We start from the raw sequence: 22,475 nt of genomic DNA, 5'->3' as shown, positions 1-22,475 counted from the left end.
CCTAAATCTCCTATATTTTGTAAGGTATTTAAAGTGTTGTTCAATTTTATTGAAAAAATAAAATGTATTAGAACTAAATATTAACTCTTTTAAAGTATCATAAAAATAAAAGTTAACAAAGAAAAACATGTAACTTTAAATCATTGTATTTAGAACATGGGCTAAAGGACTTTATAAAAAATACTACAACAAAGATGACAGCATACGATTAGGTCTTAATGGAAAGACTGAAAATATTAATTACGCAGTTTACAACAAATTGAAAGAAAAAGCAAAGCAAAAGAAAATATAGTAAGTTGGGCATAATATAATAATAAAGGTACTTAAAATAAAAAATATCCACTTTGCCATCGGAAACCACCTCTGAAGTTTGAAATTTAAGCATTATTTCGACTAGTTGTGCTGTACAGTGTACACAGACACAAAAACAAAAAAAAAACTTCACTTTGTTTAAAATCTAAAATTATGGTAAATTAATTATACCTATAATACTATTGATCAAAAAATTCAGCAGAATCAATAAAGACAAATATCGGTTGGAATCTATAGCCAGTAGAATTGATAATAAAACGGCGGAATTGATAAAACCTCTGTTAATAACCCGTAACACAATTAAGGTTTGGGTACATAAGTGAACACTTATGATAATTGTTTAAAAATAAAACCAAATGGTTTGAAAAATTAATTTTTCTTGATATACCTAGTATATTTTGAATTTTTGAATTATTGATTTTTTATAATCATTCATTCTAGAACGTCTTCTTTTAGTTCCACAAAATGTTTATTAATTGTATGTTGTGACTTGAAAAAGGTTAAATATTTTATAAGATTTTAAGGTTTGAGATTTTTACTAATAGACGGGTTATTTTGGGTGGGTGATGCGGTCTTTCTTAACTGTGATAGTACGCGGTGTGTATATTGATAAATAGCAAGGAGCACGGTTACAATAATAAATTGTACAATCCCGTAGTTCTGGTGGGCATGTGTGGTGTACTATGTACTATCTTGATCAGCGCTCTCACGTGTGGACGCTAGAACTACTATCACGTACTGTCTATTAGTATAAGGTCCAGTGGCGGTTTTGGTTGTATTTTTTTAGTGAGGCAACTTTTTTATTACTTCCCCTCCCTTCATAAAAAAAAATTAAACTTATATTGAAATCTGTTTCATTAGGATCTGTGACATTGTGACAATAATAACAGTTTATAATTATTATCTATATCTAGGTATATGTTATTGTTGATAGTGCCGCAATTACAGCTGCGGGCTGACCATATTACCTACTCATCTATTTTTAGTACTCAGAGGCGATGAAAAACGAGCCTCACGATGATCATTGCACATGCGCAAATTTTGCTTATTTAATAGTCGTATACTTACGTGTGTGTGTGTGTGTGTGTGTAATTCATGTCAAAAGTAACAATTCAGAGGTGACGTTAAACGGTGCCTCTCCGACGTCATCGGAATATTGCCGCCGATTGAAATATGAGGGTTTGTTTACGTAATAATTATTTCGTATAGTTCTTATTGGTTTTTCACTATTTTTGGTAATAAACACGGAATAATATTATACAATAGTAAAATAAATGATAATTCAATGATTAAACTTCGTAAAGAAGAATTGTTTTCAAATAAAACCATAAATACGTCAAACTTTTTTAGCGAAATGTGTGCTATCGGTGGACTAAGAATTATACTTTTTGAGTATTATTTACCACAAAATTTTAGGTGAGGTGCCGCCTCACTTGCCTCACCCTCTGCACCGTCACTGGTAAGGTCTATGGTCTGAACCCAAGCCTCAACACTTAAAGCATCAATAATATAATAATATACAGCTTTGTTAAGTATTAATTATAATGACCATGAAGTTAGCCCCCCCACTTTGACGGATTCACTTCAAACCAACGCCAATATTTAGCGAACTAATTGCAAATAATTGCACAAAGTGGGGGGGGGTTGACCAAATTTGCAAAAAAATTCGGCAAAATTCCAATTTTGATTTGCAAATTCTAAAAACCAATTTGAAATTATTTGCAATTAATTTGCTAAATATTGGCGTTGGTTTGGAACGGGTTGGACAAAGTGGGGGGCTGACCGAATTTGCGAAAAAATTCGCCAATATTCCAATTTCGATTTGCAAATTCTAAAAACCAATTTGCAATTATTTGCAATTAATTTGCTAAATATTGGCGTTGGTTTGGAACTGGTTGGACAAAGTGGGGGGCTGACCGAATTTGCGAAAAAATTCGCCAATATTCCAATTTCGATTTGCAAATTCTAAAAACCAATTTGCAATTATTTGCAATTAATTTGCTAAATATTGGCGTTGGTTTGGAACTGGTTGGACAAAGTGGGGGGCTGACCGAATTTGAGAAAAAATTCGCCAATATTCCAATTTTGATTTGCAAATTCTAAAAACCAATTTGCAATTATTTGCAATTAATTTGCTAAATATTGGCGTTGGTTTGGAACTGGTGGGACAAAATGGGGGGGGGGCTGCATTAAGTTAGCCCCCTAAATCATTTTTTTAGTTTACGAGCGTGCACTAAATTCGCAAATTCTAAAAACCAATTTGCAATTATTTGCAATTAATTTGCTAAATATTGGCACTGGTTTAAAGTGAATCCGCCAAAGTGGGGGGGGGGCTAACTTCATGATCATTTAATTATAAACGATTTGATTACGAATTGGTGATCACTATCACCGTACACAAATTTTCATCTATTATTATATAGTTTAAATTTATTTTTAAGAACTTGACTTGAGATTAAAAATATAATAAAGTCATTAAGTTTGGAATAATTCTTATACTATCATACTTGGTATCTATCATTGCCGTTATTCACAAACGTTCAATTATGATAATAAAGAATACTGATTTTATTTATAAATTAATCTGTAGTATTATTTCATCACATGCCTGCATATCTTTTTTGGTGAAGTTATAAGTTACCTCTCTTTAATTTTTTTTTAAGATTCATTCTCAAATACACTCATGCGGTGGAGCAACAATATAGACCAAATAATTATTTACATGCAATATTTTTTCTGTGACCATATTTCGACGATGTAAGTGTATTTGGTGTACCTTAATTAGTAGGCATTGAGTAACAAGTATTAATTCAGTACAGTGTATATAGGGTAATTAGTTGTCATTTTTTGCTTTTTTGATACATAACGATATTAATTTTTTTAATTTTGTTAAATTCAAAGATTTAATGAATGTTAACAAGGTGACATAATGGAAAAACAAAAAAACTCATATAAGAGTACTATGAATATTAACATCAACGTTTTAAAAAAATATAAAAATATAATCATTAATAATATTATGGCTTTTTATATTACAAAATAATTAAAAAGCCGCAATATTTTTATTCAATAAAATATCAATTATATAATAAATTGAATTATTTTTCATACAAAAGTTACATATTTTTAACGATTTCATTATGAATTAAGAGTTAAAAATATTCACCATATTAAATACAAGTTTTATCATTTCTTTAGCGTGATAACAACATTTTTATCAATAATAATATAGAAAACATAAGTTAATATTTATAATCGTAAATAATATAATCAACTATTACTCAAATTTTTGATTATTTCATCTACCATTTCTTTTTTGGTCATTCCATTTCTCTCAGCTTTTTTCTTCACATCCGCAACCATGGCGTCGATTAATCGTTTACTATTCAATTTTAAAAATTTAGGATGCTTATTTTTAGATTGCAATTTGTATTTTTTCGTTTGGTCTCCAACGAATTTTTTCAGTTGCGATGTGTCAGTAACTTCTTTGTACTCTATCTGTTTGTCCGGATGCACAACAATAACACCTAACGGCTGTCGCTTGTTTGGGACTTTTTTTGGTATGGGTATATTATCGTCTAGGTCAGGTACAGTTTTTAAAAATTCTTCATTTTTCTGAGCAACTTCGTCAGGATCTTCATCATCATCATCTTCGTCACTTTTAGTGGTTCCATCAGAAGGTGTCAAGGTTGGTGTAAAACTATCGTCGTTATTTCGGATTTTTTTACCTGCTTTAATTATTCCAACCGCATCTCTCAATATTTTTGCCCTGGGATGTTTATCACTCATAATTACTTTACCGGATTTCAACAGTTTTAATGTGTCTGCTCCAATTCCTACGGTGGACATTGCGGACAGCACAAAGCAGTCAATATTGCTTATTGCCGTGTCCATGTTCTTTGACAAGTCAATAAGTTTTCTTTGAGCTTTGATCTTTTTCTCTTTCAACGACTTCGCAGTACATGGTTTTTCAAAGATATTATTTATTAATTCATCGACGTCAAACTGTGGAGAAATGAGTCTTAATATATCTTTTGCTGATTCTGGAACGGTCGACTCATTTTCTAGAATGTTTGTTAACATTTTGTGAGTGGACTGCGGACCTCTCTGATACAATTCTTTGAGGTTTTCTGCAGTTTTTAGAAAATCTTTAGCTAACGGAATCACTTTAATTACTAAGTCACTAACAGTTTGTTTCAATCCAACCTTTAGGGAGTAACTTACTGTCCTTAAACTTTGATCAACATCATTGAATGTCCGGGAGGCTTTTACATTACTTATTGCATTTTTTAGTGTTGCTAACATATTACTTCTCATTTCACTGGTATCTAAAACACTTCGATAAGCAATTTGCTTGGCATCTTGTGATGTAACTTTTTTGAATCTATCATATGCATCACGTTTACACTGATCTGAATTGTATTCTTTAAACTAAAACAAATAAAACAATTTTTAATAATTTTATTGTCAATATATAATTATAGGTTATTATTACCAAGAATGAAGAATAATCATCATTATCTGTATTCGCATCAGAATCATTGACATTGGAATCATCAGATTCCAGTGACTCTAATTTATTATTTATATCATCAGGAAATCCATCTGTAGTGGAATATGTTTGATCAATAATTGGTATTCTTTCATTTGTTGCTTTGTTCACCACGTATGTTCTAATGATGCGTCTAATGCGTCTTTTTTTGTTAGGGTTCTTTTGAATGTTATTTGGATCTATCTCAGGAGTTTCAGTTGATTTTTCTTCATTTGGAACCCTACTATTTTCTGCGTCTATATTTGTAGGATTTGTTTTTGTGCTAACATCGTTAGTTTCTATTGGTGTCTTATCATTTCCATTAAAGGATTGTGGTTTTTTCGATTTCCTACGCCGTCTAATTTTACGTGGATTTGGTCTTACAACGCTTCCATTATCATCGGTATCAGTTGGAGTTGTGGAATCTTCAGATAATAAATCTGAATTTTTAGGGTATTCTGATAAGTCGGGTTGATTTTCATCAATTCTTTCTCCATATCCATTGTGTGGGTCTTCTTCGAGTACATCATCATTTTTGTAAGGAATAGCATTGTTATTAACATCATGACCTTCAACTGGATTATTATTGATATCTTTATTGTTAACTTCTATTGGTGTCCTATTAATTTCATTAAAGGATTGTGGTTTTTTCGATTTCCTACGCCGTCTAATTTTACGTCGATTTGGTCTTACAACGCTTCCATTATCATCGGTATCAGTTGGAGTTGTGGAATCTTCAGATAATAAATCTGAATTTTTAGGGTATTCTGATAATTCGGGTTGATTTTCATCAATTCTTTCTCCATATCCATTGTGTGGGTCTTCTTCGAGTACATCATCATTATTGTAAGGAATATCATTGTTATTAACATCCTGACCATCAACTGGATTATTATTGATATCTTCATTGTTAACTACTATTGGTGTCCTATCAATTCCATTAAAGGATTGTGGTTTTTTCGATTTCCTACGCCGTCTAATTTTACGTGGATTTGGTCTTACAATATTTCCATTTTCATCAGCTTCTGTTGGAGTCGATGAATCTTTTGATGATAAGGCTGATAATTCAGGATATTCCGATAATTCAGGTTGATTTTCATCAATTCTTTCTCCATATCCATGGTGTGGGTCTTCTTCGAGTACATCATCATCATTGTAAGGAATATCATGGTTATTAACATCCTGGTCTTCAACTGGATTATTATTGATATCTTCATTGTTAACTTCTATTGGTGTCCTATCAATTCCATTAAAGGATTGTGGTTTTTTCGATTTCCTACGATGTCTAATTTTACGTGGATTTGGTCTTACAATATTTCCATTTTCATCAGCTTCTGTTGGAGTCGATGAATCTTTTGATGATAAGGCTGATAATTCAGGATATTCCGATACTTCAGGTTGATTATTATTGTCTACATCATTTAATTCATTGTGCTCTGAAGTTTCGTCGTATTCTGGTGTATCGATTTTGTTATCTTCTAATGGTGTTTCCTCATCCTGTTCTTCATAGGTATCATATTCTTCAGACACTTCTAGACCGGTGTTCGGATTTCTTCGTCGCCTGTGGCGTCTTTTAGGTTGACTATTTCTTTCATCTTGTTCACAATATCACTTGGTTTAGCTGCTACTTCATTGGTCGGTATTTCTGGTTCATGTTCATATAAATTGTGATCTTCTGAAGTTTCGTCGTATTCTGGTGTATCGATTTTGTTATCTTCTAATGGTGTTTCCTCATCCTGTTCTTCATGGGTATCATATTCTTCAGACACTTCTAGACCGGTGTTCGGATCTCTTCGTCGCCTGTGGCGTCTTTTAGGTTGACTACTTCTTTCATCTTGTTCATCAATATCACTTGGTTTAGCTGCTACTCCATTGGTCGGTATTTCTGGTTCATGTTCATATAAATTGTAATCTTCTGAAGTTTCGTCGTATTCTGGTGTATCGATTTTGTTATCTTCTAATGGTGTTTCCTCATCCTGTTCTTCATAGGTATCATATTCTTCAGACACTTCTAGACCGGTGTTCGGATTTCTTCGTCGCCTGTGGCGTCTTTTAGGTTGATTATTTCTTTCATCTTGTTCACCAATATCACTTGGTTTAGCTGCTACTCCATTGGTCGGTATTTCTGGTTCATGTTCATATAAATTGTGATCTTCTGAAGGTTCGTCGTATTCTGGTGTATCGATTTTGTTATCTTCTAATGGTGTTTCCTCATCCTGTTCTTCATGGGTATCATATTCTTCAGACACTTCTAGACCGGTGTTCGGATTTCTTCGTCGCCTGTGGCGTCTTTTAGGTTGATTATTTCTTTCATCTTGTTCACCAATATCACTTGGTTTATCTGCTACTTCATTGGTCGGTATTTCTGGTTCATGTTCATATAAATGGTGATCTTCTGAAGTTTCGTCGTATTCTGGTGTATCGATTTTACTATCTTCTAATGGTGTTTCCTCATCCTGTTCTTCATAGGTATCATATTCTTCAGACACTTCTAGACCGGTGTTCGGATTTCTTCGTCGCCTGTGGCGTCTTTTAGGTTGACTATTTCTTTCATCTTGTTCACCAATATCACTTGGTTTAGCTGCTACTTCATTGGTCGGTATTTCTGGTTCATGTTCATATAAATTGTGATCTTCTGAAGTTTCGTCGTATTCTGGTGTATCGATTTTGTTATCTTCTAATGGTGTTTCCTCATCCTGTTCTTCATGGGTATCATATTCTTCAGACACTTCTAGACCGGTGTTCGGATCTCTTCGTCGCCTGTGGCGTCTTTTAGGTTGACTACTTCTTTCATCTTGTTCATCAATATCACTTGGTTTAGCTGCTACTCCATTGGTCGGTATTTCTGGTTCATGTTCATATAAATGGTGATCTTCTGAAGTTTCGTCGTATTCTGGTGTATCGATTTTGTTGTCTTCTAATGGTGTTTCCTCATCCTGTTCTTCATGGGTATCATATTCTTCAGACACTTCTAGACCGGTGTTCGGATCTCTTCGTCGCCTGTGGCGTCTTTTAGGTTGACTATTTATTTCATCTTGTTCATCAATATCACTTGGTTTAGCTGCTACTCCATTGGTCGGTGTTTCTGGTTCATGTTCATATAAATGGTGATCTTCTGAAGTTTCGTCGTATTCTGGTGTATCGATTTTGTTATCTTCTAATGGTGTTTCCTCATCCTGTTCTTCATGGGTATCATATTCTTCAGACACTTCTAGACCGGTGTTCGGATCTCTTCGTCGCCTGTGGCGTCTTCTAGGTTGACTATTTATTTCATCTTGTTCATCAATATCACTTGGTTTAGCTGCTACTCCATTGGTCGGTGTTTCTGGTTCATGTTCATATAAATGGTGATCTTCTGAAGTTTCGTCGTATTCTGGTGTATCGATTTTGTTATCTTCTAATGGTGTTTCCTCATCCTGTTCTTCATGGGTATCATATTCTTCAGACACTTCTAGACCGGTGTTCGGATATCTTCGTCGCCTGTGGCTTCTTCTAGGTTGACTATTTATTTCATGTTGTTCATCAATATCACTTGGTTTAGCTGCTACTCCATTGGTCGGTGTTTCTGGTTCATGTTCATATAAATGGTGATCTTCTGAAGTTTCGTCGTATTCTGGTGTATCGATTTTGTTGTCTTCTAATGGTGTTTCCTCATCCTGTTCTTCATGGGTATCATATTCTTCAGACACTTCTAGACCTGTGTTCGGATTTCTTCGTCGCCTGTGGCGTCTTTTAGGTTGATTATTTTTTCATCTTGTTCACCAATATCACTTGGTTTAGCTGCTACTTCATTGGTCGGTATTTCTGGTTCATGTTCATATAAATGGTGATCTTCTGAAGTTTCGTCGTATTCTGGTGTATCGATTTTGTTATCTTCTAATGGTGTTTCCTCATCCTGTTCTTCATGGGTATCATATTCTTCAGACACTTCTAGACCGGTGTTCGGATCTCTTCGTCGCCTGTGGCGTCTTTTAGGTTGACTATTTATTTCATCTTGTTCATCAATATCACTTGGTTTAGCTGCTACTCCATTGGTCGGTGTTTCTGGTTCATGTTCATAGTATTCATTATGTTCAGGATTTTCATCATGTTCAGGTATATCTGAATTTTGTTCATTTTCATTGTATTCTCTTGTAGCAGATGGTGTATCCATTTTGAAATCTCCCGTTGGTGTTTCCTCATCCTGTTCTTCATGGGTATCATATTCTTCAGACACTTCTAGACCGGTGTTCGGATCTCTTTGTCGCCTGTGGCGTCTTTTAGGTTGACTATTTATTTCATCTTGTTCATTAATATCACTTGGTTTAGCTGCTACTCCATTGGTCGGTATTTCTGGTTCATGTTCATATAAATTGTGATCTTCTGAAGTTTCGTCGTATTCTGGTGTATCGATTTTGTTATCTTCTAATGGTGTTTCCTCATCCTGTTCTTCATGGGTATCATATTCTTCAGACACTTCTAGACCGGTGTTCGGATTTCTTCGTCGCCTGTGGCGTCTTTTAGGTTGATTATTTCTTTCATCTTGTTCACCAATATCACTTGGTTTAGCTGCTACTTCATTGGTCGGTATTTCTGGTTCATGTTCATATAAATGGTGATCTTCTGAAGTTTCGTCGTATTCTGGTGTATCGATTTTGTTATCTTCTAATGGTGTTTCCTCATCCTGTTCTTCATGGGTATCATATTCTTCAGACACTTCTAGACCGGTGTTCGGATCTCTTCGTCGCCTGTGGCGTCTTTTAGGTTGACTATTTCTTTCATCTTGTTCATCAATATCACTTGGTTTAGCTTCTACTCCATTGGTCGGTATTTCTGGTTCATGTTCATATAAATTGTGATCTTCTGAAGTTTCGTCGTATTCTGGTGTATCGATTTTGTTATCTTCTAATGGTGTTTCCTCATCCTGTTCTTCATGGGTATCATATTCTTCAGACACTTCTAGACCTGTGTTCGGATTTCTTCGTCGCCTGTGGCGTCTTTTAGGTTGATTATTTCTTTCATCTTGTTCACCAATATCACTTGGTTTAGCTGCTACTTCATTGGTCGGTATTTCTGGTTCATGTTCATATAAATGGTGATCTTCTGAAGTTTCGTCGTATTCTGGTGTATCGATTTTGTTATCTTCTAATGGTGTTTCCTCATCCTGTTCTTCATGGGTATCATATTCTTCAGACACTTCTAGACCGGTGTTCGGATCTCTTCGTCGCCTGTGGCGTCTTTTAGGTTGACTATTTATTTCATCTTGTTCATCAATATCACTTGGTTTAGCTGCTACTCCATTGGTCGGTGTTTCTGGTTCATGTTCATAGTATTCATTATGTTCAGGATTTTCATCATGTTCAGGTATATCTGAATTTTGTTCATTTTCATTGTATTCTCTTGTAGCAGATGGTGTATCCATTTTGAAATCTCCCGTTGGTGTTTCCTCATCCTGTTCTTCATGGGTATCATATTCTTCAGACACTTCTAGACCGGTGTTCGGATCTCTTCGTCGCCTGTGGCGTCTTTTAGGTTGACTATTTATTTCATCTTGTTCATCAATATCACTTGGTTTAGCTGCTACTCCATTGGTCGGTATTTCTGGTTCATGTTCATATAAATTGTGATCTTTTGAAGTTTCGTCGTATTCTGGTGTATCGATTTTGTTATCTTCTAATGGTGTTTCCTCATCCTGTTCTTCATGGGTATCATATTCTTCAGACACTTCTAGACCGGTGCTCGAATTTCTTCGTCGCCTGTGGCGTCTTTTAGGTTGACTATTTATTTCATCTCGTTCATCAATATCACTTGGTTTAGCTGCTACTCCATTGGTCGGTATTTCTGGTTCATGTTCATATAAATTGTGATCTTCTGAAGGTTCGTCGTATTCTGGTGTATCGATTTTGTTATCTTCTAATGGTGTTTCCTCATCCTGTTCTTCATGGGTATCATATTCTTCAGACACTTCTAGACCGGTGTTCGGATTTCTTCGTCGCCTGTGGCGTCTTTTAGGTTGATTATTTCTTTCATCTTGTTCACCAATATCACTTGGTTTAGCTGCTACTTCATTGGTCGGTGTTTCTGGTTCATGTTCATAGTATTCATTATGTTCAGGATTTTCATCATGTTCAGGTATATCTGAATTTTGTTCATTTTCATTGTATTCTCTTGTAGCAGATGGTGTATCCATTTTTAAATCTCCCGTTGGTGTTTCCTCATCCTGTTCTTCATGGGTATCATATTCTTCAGACACTTCTAGTCCGGTGTTCGGATCTCTTTGTCGCCTGTGGCGTCTTTTTGGTTGATTATTTCTTTCATCTTGGTTACCAATATCACTTGGTTTAGCTCCTACTTCATTGGTCGGTGTTTCTGGTTCATGTTCATGTAAATGATGATCTTCTGAAGTTTCGTCGTATTCTGGTGTATAACTTGATTCATATGACCTTGAATCTTCTCCCATACTTTCTGCTGGTCGGATAATTTTTTCATTATTTACAGATTTCAATTCTGCGTCTTCTACACTATTTAAGTTTACATTTTCATTCAAATCATCTTCTGTTTCTTGATCTATTTTTTCATCAAAAGATTTTGATTCCATATTCAAATTTTCTTTTGTAGTATCTTCGTTCACCGAAGTAATATCTGTATTGGTATCTTCTTCTTCTATTTCCTGTTCACTATTGATTTCCTCATTAAATGCTGGTTCTATTTCAGAAGTATCAGTTATTTTTTTTTGTATTGAGTTATTTAAAATTGTTTCGTCTTCCTCAAATGTATCATTTACCTCTGATAATGGTTTTCCATCTTTGGGATCTTTTCGTTTTCTACGAAGTTTTGTTTTGGGTTTACCTAAATTATCTGCTTCAGATGTATCTGTTGGTGTACTATTTTCTTCATTTGATTCAGCATTTTCACTTTGTAAACGACCAGGTGCTTCCGCGTCATCTTGATTTTCAGTAGTAACAGGTGACTCAGACTTTTCAGTATCACCAAATGTTTTCTCACCTGATTTATTTAATTTGTTTCCGCCTTCTTCTTCGTATTTTTCAGATATATCTTTTCCATCTTTAGGATCTATTCGCTTTATACGTTGGTTTGTTTTAAATTCATCCGGTTCACCTTCTTGAGTAGTTTCTTCATGAGAATTACTTTCTTCATTTGATTCACCATTTTTATTTTCTGAATGTTCAGGTTCTGCAACTTCTTGTTTATTATCAGAATTAACTAATGATTCTGCTTCGGGTGTATCATTAGACTTATCCTCGCTTGACTTATATGCATTTGTAACATCCTCTTCATCATCAATTTCTTCTATTGTGTCATATTCTTCTGATACATCGTTGGGATCATTGGGATTTCTATGATTTCTGTGGTGAGTTACTTTCCTGGTGATATTCCGTTTTGGTTTATAAGCACCATCATTTGTCGTTTGCGTAGTAGAATCACTATCTTTGTTTTGTGGAATAGATGAAATATTATAGTTTTCTTCAGTTTTCTGTTCACCATTTTTATTTTCTGAATGTTCAGGTTCTGCAACTTCTTGTTTATTATCATAATGAGCTAATGATTCTGCTTCGGGTGTATCATTAGACTTATCCTCGCTTGACTTATATTGATTTGTAACATCCTCTTCATCATCAATTTCTTCTATTGTGTCATATTCTTCTGATACATCGTTGGGATCATTGGGATTTCTATGATTTCTGTGGTGAGTTACTTTCCTGGTGATATTACGTTTTGGTTTATGAGCACCATCATTTGTCGTTTGCGTAGTAGAATCACTATCTTTGTTTTGTGGAAGAGATGAAATATTATAGTTTTCTTCAGTTTTCTGTTCTTCATTTTCTTTTTTAGTGTTATCATTTTCACTATCATCTAGATTATTATGAGTTGTTGGTTCATTTGTGTCGTTTATTGTTTCCTCTTCTTCTTTATTATTTAATATTGGTTCATTATCATCATTGATTGTTGGTGGTTGTATGTCATCTACAGAATCTAAGTTGACGTCAGGTTTTAATGGTTCTGTATTCGTGTCATTATTTATGTTTTCTTTTATTTTTTCTTTATTTTCATCCCTATTCTTTTTCTCAGCATCGTTCTCTTTTTCTAGTAAAATGTTTCTTATATAACAAGCTTTTGATGCCTTTTCCTTATTAAACATTTTTTGTAAATTAGTTGCAGCTAATTTTCCTTCATAGATTTTGTTCATTGCGTATAATGCAGCATCTTCCATTTCTTTCGTTTCGTGGTTCAAATTATGAGCTACTGCTAACATTTTATAATATGTAGTCTTTTTCATGCCACCAATTCCAGTTTTATGACTTGCATCATCTAAGACTTTTAAAATGTACTGATTAGGATCGTACTGTTTTGTTAATAAATAGTTTATACGTTTAATGTTTGGATCATTTTTAAATTTCGTTTCATATCTTTTATTTATTGGTGTTACTTTAGCACAAACATCTTCTGCGGAATCAACTAAATAATCAGAGAGTTTTGTGTTTGTATCAACCATTTTATCATAAAATCGTTGAACAGTTTCATTTTCTATGTTTTGTAAAGCTTTATAATTCTGTGTTACTTGTATTGAGTTTTTCGCTAATTTTTTGATATTATCAAAGTCTGGTAATATATTATTCAATAAACTTTCACACTTCTTTGATTGTTGACTAACCTGTGTATCATCTAATTGTATTAGTTTTTCCCATGGTAGTATTGGGATTTTTTCCCTACTTGTTTTTTTATTTATTATCTTACTTGTTTTATTGTTTTCTGCATTTTTATTTGGCGAAATAAGTGTATCGTCATTGGTGATATCAGGATTAAATGTAATTTCATTATTTGATAAATCTGATTTTATACCATCTGTAAGATTTGTTTCATTATTTGAATCTTTGGGTTCAACTAATAATATTTTTTCTTTATTTTCTTTATTTTCCGTGTTAGGGATTATTGAAGTTTCTTCAATCGGAGAGTTTTTGTTATCAGAAATATTATCATCTGGAAGGTCGTCTTTTATTGTAGGTTGCAGTTTTGTAGTTTGAACTTTATTTTCTGACTCAGTAGGCAATTGTGTTTCTTCAACTTCAGAAACAGCTTTATCTGAGGTAAGACTGTCATTCTTTGATGGTTTTTCAATCTCAATTTGGGTAGATGGAATAGCATTTATTTTTTCATTATCAATCGTGTCTTGTTCCGTTGTTGGCAAACTAGGTTCAATATCGTTTGTAGAATCATCATATTCATTATCTTCAACAAGATTTTCATCCATTGTTTGTGTAGTATCTTTTTTCTGTTCTTCGCTATAATTTAATTCCCCAGTATCAAGATTCCATTCATCTTCAAACTTCAATTTCAATGCTTTAGCTAATTCAACTGCATTTTTTATGTTATTAAAATCATTTCCTTTTTTTATTTCATTTATTGCGTCTTCTCCAATAGTCTTAACTTTTTTTTTCACAGATTTTAGAGATTTCATGCCTTCGAAGAAAGTTTCAAAGGCCTTTAAAGCATTATCATTCACAGTTTTTGAATGATTAGTTAATGAATTCCACAACGAATTCAATTCTTTTTTAGCAATTTTTTTTTTTTCGTCATAATTATTTTTTAACTTTTCACGATCAGCAGATATTTCAAGAACCCTGTTCGCCAATTTATTAAGATCGTAGCGTTTTCCAAATGACCGTACAACACGATTTACAAGTGGTTTTTTACCATCAACTGTTGTTTTCTTAATACCTTCTAATTCTTTATTTACAGTTTCATTATCTAACTCAGTAAATGATGAAAGAGATTTGAATGTGTCTCTAAATCGTAAAGCAGTTTTTTGAACTAATTTTCTTACAGTTACAAGATCTGTAGATGAATTTTTAATTTGAGTTTTTACATCACTTACTAATTTTTCTATATCTTCCGTTGTCTTATTAGGTTCAGGCAATTTTTTGTTAACAGTAGTTTTCGTATTCTCTAATTTTTCATTGAAGCTATTAATAGAATTTTTACACAGTTTTAAAATTTTTTTTAAGTCAATTTGATCTGTAGAACTTTCCAGTTTTGACCACTGATCCTCTGCATTTTGGTCTACAGTGAGTGATATTGCATTCTAAAAATATTTAAATATGGACGTATTAAAAATGATTCAGTATTTAAAAATTATCTATACAATGTATTTTATTAAAAACCAAAATTCACTAAAATAATGTTGTTTTATTGTGAATACATTCATATAAATGTACAATATATTTTTGGTTCGATGCGAAACAGTGAATTTAAATCAATTTAAATGATATATGTTATTGACTGTGTGTAGTATTTATCTTTATGTACCTACCTTGATCAAACTTCTAGAATATTAAATATAAAAAACGCTACACTCGAAAGGTATGGTAACATAACTATGCAATTAAAATTATAAACATATTTAAACCAGTAAAAAGAACGCAGTTCCCATTGCGCGAATTTAATAAAACAATTATAAAGATTACACTTCTCAACGTGGACAAGTCGTCCTCAGGTGTTTATCGGAAAGAAATGGATTGACTAGAATATCAAAGTTTTACTAATATAGTAAGACTTCTTTAACTTGATTTATACAGAACTCTTGAATGGTAGTCATCAGATTATTAATGGTTTGATCAAATAAAAAAAACAACGTAGCCCATAGGTACCTATTATTATTGTAAAATTTATTATTTTATAATTGTATTTATCTTGAATATAATTTGTAAATAAAAAAGTAAAAAATGTAAACCTAATCTGAGTGACTAAGCAAATTATTGATTAAAAATAAGGATTTAAATAAATTAAAAATTAGCGTAAATATTATAAATTAATGACCTTATGAGATATTACTATTTTAGTTTCATTTTTTGGTAGTAAATAGTTTTTTTTTTTTTTTTTTTAACTTTATTTTAAAAACATACAATCTGTAATTTAAATTTACAATAAGCATGTATGCGGATATACATTGATTTGTTTGACATGCGTCGCTTGAAAAAAAGAAGCCACCCAATAGCAGCACTTTATAACAGTGTTTGCCGATTAAGTAGGAGAGGGATTTACGTCTAGCGTTTAAGAGAACTCGTTTGCTTTTAATGTGGTCTGCCCAGGTTAGACGTTGGTCCAGAACTAAGCCTAAATATCGAGAGTTATTAACTTTTGGGATGACAAGACCATTTAAAGTGATAGGTGGTACAACTCCTTGTAGGTTATAACCAACAGTTAAAGGGTTTTCATGTGAGGTGTAAATAATTTTGTCGTCCGCGAAATCCGCAACAGAGGTATGATGTGTCGTGGGTTGGTCTGCCGAGTATAGGTTAAACAGAATGGGAGATGAAATGGCACCTTGGGGTACTCCTGCTGCTAATGGGGCTAAAGTTGAAATTTCACAGCCTACCTTTGTTGTGAAGTAACGGTCTTCGATGTAAGATTTAAAGAATAAGTAGTAAGGAGAGGGTAAGATTTTTTTCAATTTGTACAGAAGGCCGGGATGCCAAACCTTATCGAATGCTTGTGCCACGTCGAGGAGAACGGCTGAGCAATATTCTTTTTTTTCCAGGGAGTTAGCTATTGAGTCTATAAGGTAGTAAATAGTAAGATTATTTATTTGATAAATGTGTACCAATCCGTTCCATCTTTAAACGATACCTAGTTTAATTATTTACTTTAAGTTTTATATTTTAATTCCCGATCTTGAACTAAGATAATTTGGATAAAATTAAATTTGATAAGATAATATATACCAAGCACCTTCAATACTTTAATCTCTATTAAGTGATCCCATAAAGTAACAAGTAAACTATAAAATATGCTGCATATTTCAATTACATTAATTGTTGTGAGGATCTTCTAACTTCTTAATATTTTGAAACAATGCTAGCCGTAAAAAATATTCACATTGCTAAAAACGGTTTATTAGTTCTACATTTTTACGTAATTAATTGAAATATATATCCTATTTGTGAAATTTAAATATATATAATCTTAGTCTTATTAGATTGAAACACGACTAATATCAAAAATGTGATAGATGCGTTTAAAAATAATAACATAAATAATTATACTCGACCCTACCAACGTTAGGAAATTTAATCATAATCAGTTTCTTTTTAGAACTTTAAAATTTCTAACAAATATGGTTTAGATACTTATTTACTTATATCTTTCATAAGAATATAAAGTGTAACTATCAAATTTTTTGGAACCGGGATTTTGATTTAAATTACGAAAACAATTTTTTGTAGAGGTTACAATATGGATAATTTTTTTTAAATTTAAGATGATTTGCAATCTTGGACTTTAAATTCCAGATTGACGTTGATTTTTAATCAAAAAATAGGGATTGAAAAAAACCTAATTACATAACATAACTTTAGTGAATATATATAATGCATATATATATATTATATTTGTCGTAAGCCATATGGAAAATTAGTTTTTTTGCGAAAAAAATTAGGCTATATGCAATGGGGTAGCCTGTTTACGAACTACACATTTTCCCTGTTTTTCAAGCTTATTAAATACAGTCTAACAGCATAACAGCAGTTAGGCTTTTTAAGAACTACATTCATTTTATGGTAATAACCATTTTAATTTGTTTTTAGTTCAAGTGTTATTTATAATAATACAGTAGGTACATTATTTTTTCGGCATGCGCATCTATTTTTTTTGCTCGATGTTTTTCATATGCAACATGTAAACTGAACTGTTATATTAATGTATTATAATTTTTTTTTTGTCTACAACTTGGTCACTATTGTAGTTTGAGTGTCTAATGGTCAACGATATATTTTTGATAAAATAAAATAATTAAAATGGTTATTACCATAAAATGATTGTAGTTCTTAAAAGGTCTAACTACTGTTAGTTTGTATGCAATGAGCCTGAAAAACAATAGGGTATCTGGAAAAATAATAAGTAGTTCACCAAATCGCAAAGAGCCTAGTCTTCTCTCAAAGCAACAAAACAACTAATTTTCCATATGGCCTACGCATATTATATACCATCATTAGAATCAGTTTAAGCCTTGAGCTATAAAAACTAATTTAAAATCCATGGTATAATAAATATAAAAGTTACTATTCATAGATACTGCCTATCTACTGAATTTAGATTTTTTTTTCAGTGATAAATATTATTAGATGTATATTTTCGTTTTGTAACATAATATTTCACTTACCTGTATCATACAGATTAATGCCACCGCTATGTATAGACTCGACGACACTTTTAAGTACCACATTTTAAAACTATTGACATGTACAGTATCGACACGAAGTCTACTAAACGTCAATAAAGTGCGTATTATTTATTATATATAGATGGGTTAACGAGTAATTTTAGTTGTCGGTTCGAATAATTATCGGTTGTTATTGGTTCTTAATATTTTATATTAGCCATTTTTAGTGCACAAGAGAAACAAAAGGAAAAAAAAAACAAAAATTGAATATTTACTACAGCAGTTGTTGTTGCTTTTTTTTTTTTGTTGAAATTCGTAGAATAATTGGCAACTTGCGCAATCGCCCGCGATTGAGTCAAACAGACAACTTTTACTAATATTAATAAACCGTAAAAAACAGTGTTATAATGGCTGCTGTTGTTTCAATCTGTTTCAAGTGCGCAATGTTAATATAAAAACATATTATACTGTACAGAACGTATACAATTTCAGGCTATTATACTATTTTATTCTGATAAACCTTTAATGTTGAAAACGAATCACAGTTTTGTTACGTTTTAAATGAAAAACCTGTGCCGGGGGTGAGTTCTCATGTGATGTAATAAATGTTGCTTGTGTACATTATCATTTAAAAGTACACTGCATTCTAATAGTTGGAGAAAGGCTGAGCATTTTGCAGTAAATCGTTTTTATTGTTATGTAATAATATGTCATACGTAGGTATACAATTTTAACGAAAATATCTATACCAATGTATCGGTAGATTATATTATTATTTGAAAATTTAAAAATAAAAACAAAATACTTTTGATAAAAAAAAAAAAAAAAAATACTTTAATGTGGCTATGATATTAAATTTAAACTAAATATAATAAAACATTAAATGTAAACTAATTTATCACGTAATTTCAAAACAACCATGCGTTTTTAACATAGTTGCAATAATTAAATTTTAAATACAAAATTGCAATTATATTTATAATTTGCAGATAGTTCTCCTTCAGTCTGTACCTACTTAATGTAAATAAAGATGATATAGATATGTTAAAATTTATTAAAAAAAATCCATATTTTTATTTAACATAAGACTTAAGTATTATTTTTCTTTAATAACAATTGAAACTGAAAAAAATCTAATTGAATCACTTTTGTTTTTTACTCAATTTACATATAACTTTAGAAATATCAAATAAATAATATTAAATTAACGTTAACTCAATGAATATACTTACAATAAATTATTAATATTTTATACCAACATTATTGGTTATATAAAGTATATAACATAATTACAAAATTTTAACTTACAATCAAGTGACATTAGGAATATATGCAGTTTAAAAATACACTATATTATTTTGATAGTTACACTACAAATATAATAATATTTATTACGCCAACATATATAACATCTAATAATTAATATTATAATATAACATAAACCATATTAGGGGCACTTTACTGTACAGAATAATATACCTAACTTTAGAGTAACATATTGCTTTATTCTCAATCTAATATTTAAGTCTGCTAATCTCACTTAAATATTATTATATCTACTTAGAATAAATCAAATTTAATTAACATTATTAATATAATAATATCGAATCAAATCAGCTAACTATATTATATTGTTATAGTTCTTTAGAATAAATTTTAAATTTACATGGAATACATTCATGAATAAATCTACAACAACGTTGTATTTTTATTTCATGATAAGACTCTTAGATATGAATAGGTACCTAATTTTTTTTTTTATATAATATATAAAACCTCTCGATTATATTAAAAAAATAATGTTCATCACGAAAACGTCTACTCGTTTTTCACGCGTACGTTTAATCTATAGCCAATATAAGTTTCAATTCGAAAGTCGAGTTTTCAAAGAAATCATCGGATTATGTACAATTGCAACATCATGGACCGAAGTGAACGGGGTCATCGCGTCATCGTGTCCGGCAATATTAGATTTTTAGAAACATCGTAAATCTCAGTATCTAGACTAATATCTATTCGATCTCGTTTGTAATTCAGAGATGTCCAATAAGTATAATATATTGTGTCTCCGTTTGGAGGAAATTTAATAGAGATTTCGACGTGATCTTGCTCTAGACATTATACATTTATTCGATTTTATCAATGCAATTGATCGAGAAAAAAAATTTACACGTTTAAATAATATCAGAGCTCACACACATGATGTTGATAACAATATTATTTTTTTTTGTTACTTATAATATAGTTATACTCAGTACGAAAACACATAAGTTAGAAAATATTTTTGTCTTAGTTTACTTTTCATTTGGATTATAATTGTTAACATTAAAAAAAAAAAAAATAAATCCGATATTACCATATTAAATAAAATCATTATTAATATTATAGTATATTATACTAAGATGTATAGGTAGGTACTTTCTTTTATTTCGTTGAAGGCTTTAGTTAAATATTTTTATTGCGAGCGCACAAAAAATAAACATAGTGAATTAATATTTGGTCATAATTTAAATATTTTTTTAGCTATTCATAGTATGATAATAAATTAAAAATATCATCAATGAGTAGGCCACTGTAAAGGATTTATTAAATTTGAAATTAATGATCAATCATTGAATACGAAAAACAATTCTGAGTGAAGACGCTGTGTCAGCCTATTATTATATGAATATATAGTAATGGATTTTACGAGTAGTGATATGTATGATATACACAGGGATACTAGCATAAAACTAATCTAAAATAATATTCTGTATACCTATAAAATAATAATAATAAACGTAAAAGTTTTAAATTCCTACAAATATATTTGAATAATATCAAAATAACTAAAATCGCTTTTCTTTGATTCAAGAATAAATAACTTATTTTTAACCTTGTATCAAATTTTTTGATTAGAGAAAAAAAAACTTTAAAATATCTATAAATATAAGAAATTTTAATATAAACATTTGGTAAAAATGGTAAATACCTATTTACAGTTATTTATTTTGAATTACAACAATATAAGAAAATCAATTTTATCAAATACCTACCTACTGGTTTTGCATAAAAGTTACCATTTATTTCATTTTTTATATTTTTTTTTTATCTAAAATTATTAAGATAGGTGGTGACAATTTTTTACGTATCATTATTGTAAGATCAATACATTTATTTTTTCATTTAAAATCAACAGTAAGTAAGTATTATATATATTTTATCACTGTTAAAAATAAAAAACAAAGTGCCTTTTAAAATACATTAATATAAATACTGAAATAAATAATCATAGATTAAAATTACGTTACTTGGTTTAATAGTATTTTCCTAACTACTAATTAATTTTTAATATTTAATAAGATTAAATAGTTAAATTTTTATTTAAAAAAATCAAAAATGTTTACTTAAGACTGATTCCTTAATTCTTTAAATTTCAATAAAAAAAAACAAAAATGCGTGTCCAGTGTTTTTGAAACTTATAAATACCTGCAGTGAAATATATAATCAATAAACATAAATTATTTTAAAATGGACAATTATTATTATAAACCGAGATTCATTTGTGCAATTCAAACAAATCTGACGTCAATATTATATTTTTATACGATAACGTAAAAATATTTTGAGATTACGTTGATCATAAATCAAATTATTATTAAAACGTTTTATAATAATATAATATAATATTAATTACGATAACTTATCAACTCTAATTATAACTATTTTTTATGATATAAAACATATATTATTTATTATGAGTAGGTAATAGTGTCTGTGAGGTTCAAGCCGCGTTGATATGTAGTAATATAATACATTTTAATAAATATATGATTTAAGTTCTTAACGTAGCTTACATAATTTGTAGCCGCTTATCTGACAATATTATTATCGAAATATCAGACATTAATTACAATAACGACACTAAATTCGAATCCAACATAGCTATATAGCTATAATATAATTTATTATATATCTATACCTAATTTTTATAATTAAAAAGATTCGAATTATTATGAACAGTATTGTTAACATATAAAATAATTTGTCAAGTGTTGTAAAAAGTGTTGTAGGTACAATAATACTAATCGTCCGTACTTTTAAAATGTTGTTTTCCAAACAAATTGTAATTTTATGGACAGATTTCTTGACTTTCAGGCATTCGGTTGTAATTTACTATTCAAGTATTATTTATGTTTTAAAATTAAAGTTGCTCAATGTAAAGTAATATGTTAAACCATGTACAAATAAATGTAAAAACTTATAGATTTTATTTTTGAGCAAGTTTTTTATATTTTTTAGAATTAGGACCGCATTTGCAAAAAATAAGTGCGTAGCAATAATACCTAGAATATAAAAATATACCTGATATTCTTATACTATTCAACACAAACTAAAAACTATGCATTCTGTATTACTGGTTAACTATTGATTATTGTTACTTAATATATAACATTTTTATATTTTATCCCGGGTACTTTTCTTCCGTAAAAATTT

At 30.7% G+C, this 22,475-nt stretch overlaps 1 protein-coding gene across 1 annotated transcript; it reads right to left on the bottom strand.

The window, feature by feature from the left end:
• Window positions 1-3,314: 3,314 nt before the first annotated feature.
• On the bottom strand, window positions 3,315-18,160 carry LOC126555937 (uncharacterized). The gene is given in 6 exon segments (XM_050211076.1): window positions 3,315-4,743; window positions 4,808-6,430; window positions 6,472-7,139; window positions 7,380-8,583; window positions 8,586-14,924; window positions 18,000-18,160. Coding segments are annotated over 6 exon segments (11,058 nt in total). The 5' UTR covers window positions 18,063-18,160; the 3' UTR covers window positions 3,315-3,582.
• Between the last annotated feature and the right edge of the window lie 4,315 nt (window positions 18,161-22,475).

The sequence above is a fragment of the Aphis gossypii genome, chromosome 1 (assembly GCF_020184175.1).
Source record: "Aphis gossypii isolate Hap1 chromosome 1, ASM2018417v2, whole genome shotgun sequence".
In the NCBI taxonomy this organism is placed as follows: Eukaryota; Metazoa; Arthropoda; class Insecta; order Hemiptera; family Aphididae; genus Aphis; species Aphis gossypii.
This window is presented reverse-complemented; position numbering and strand designations above follow the sequence as displayed.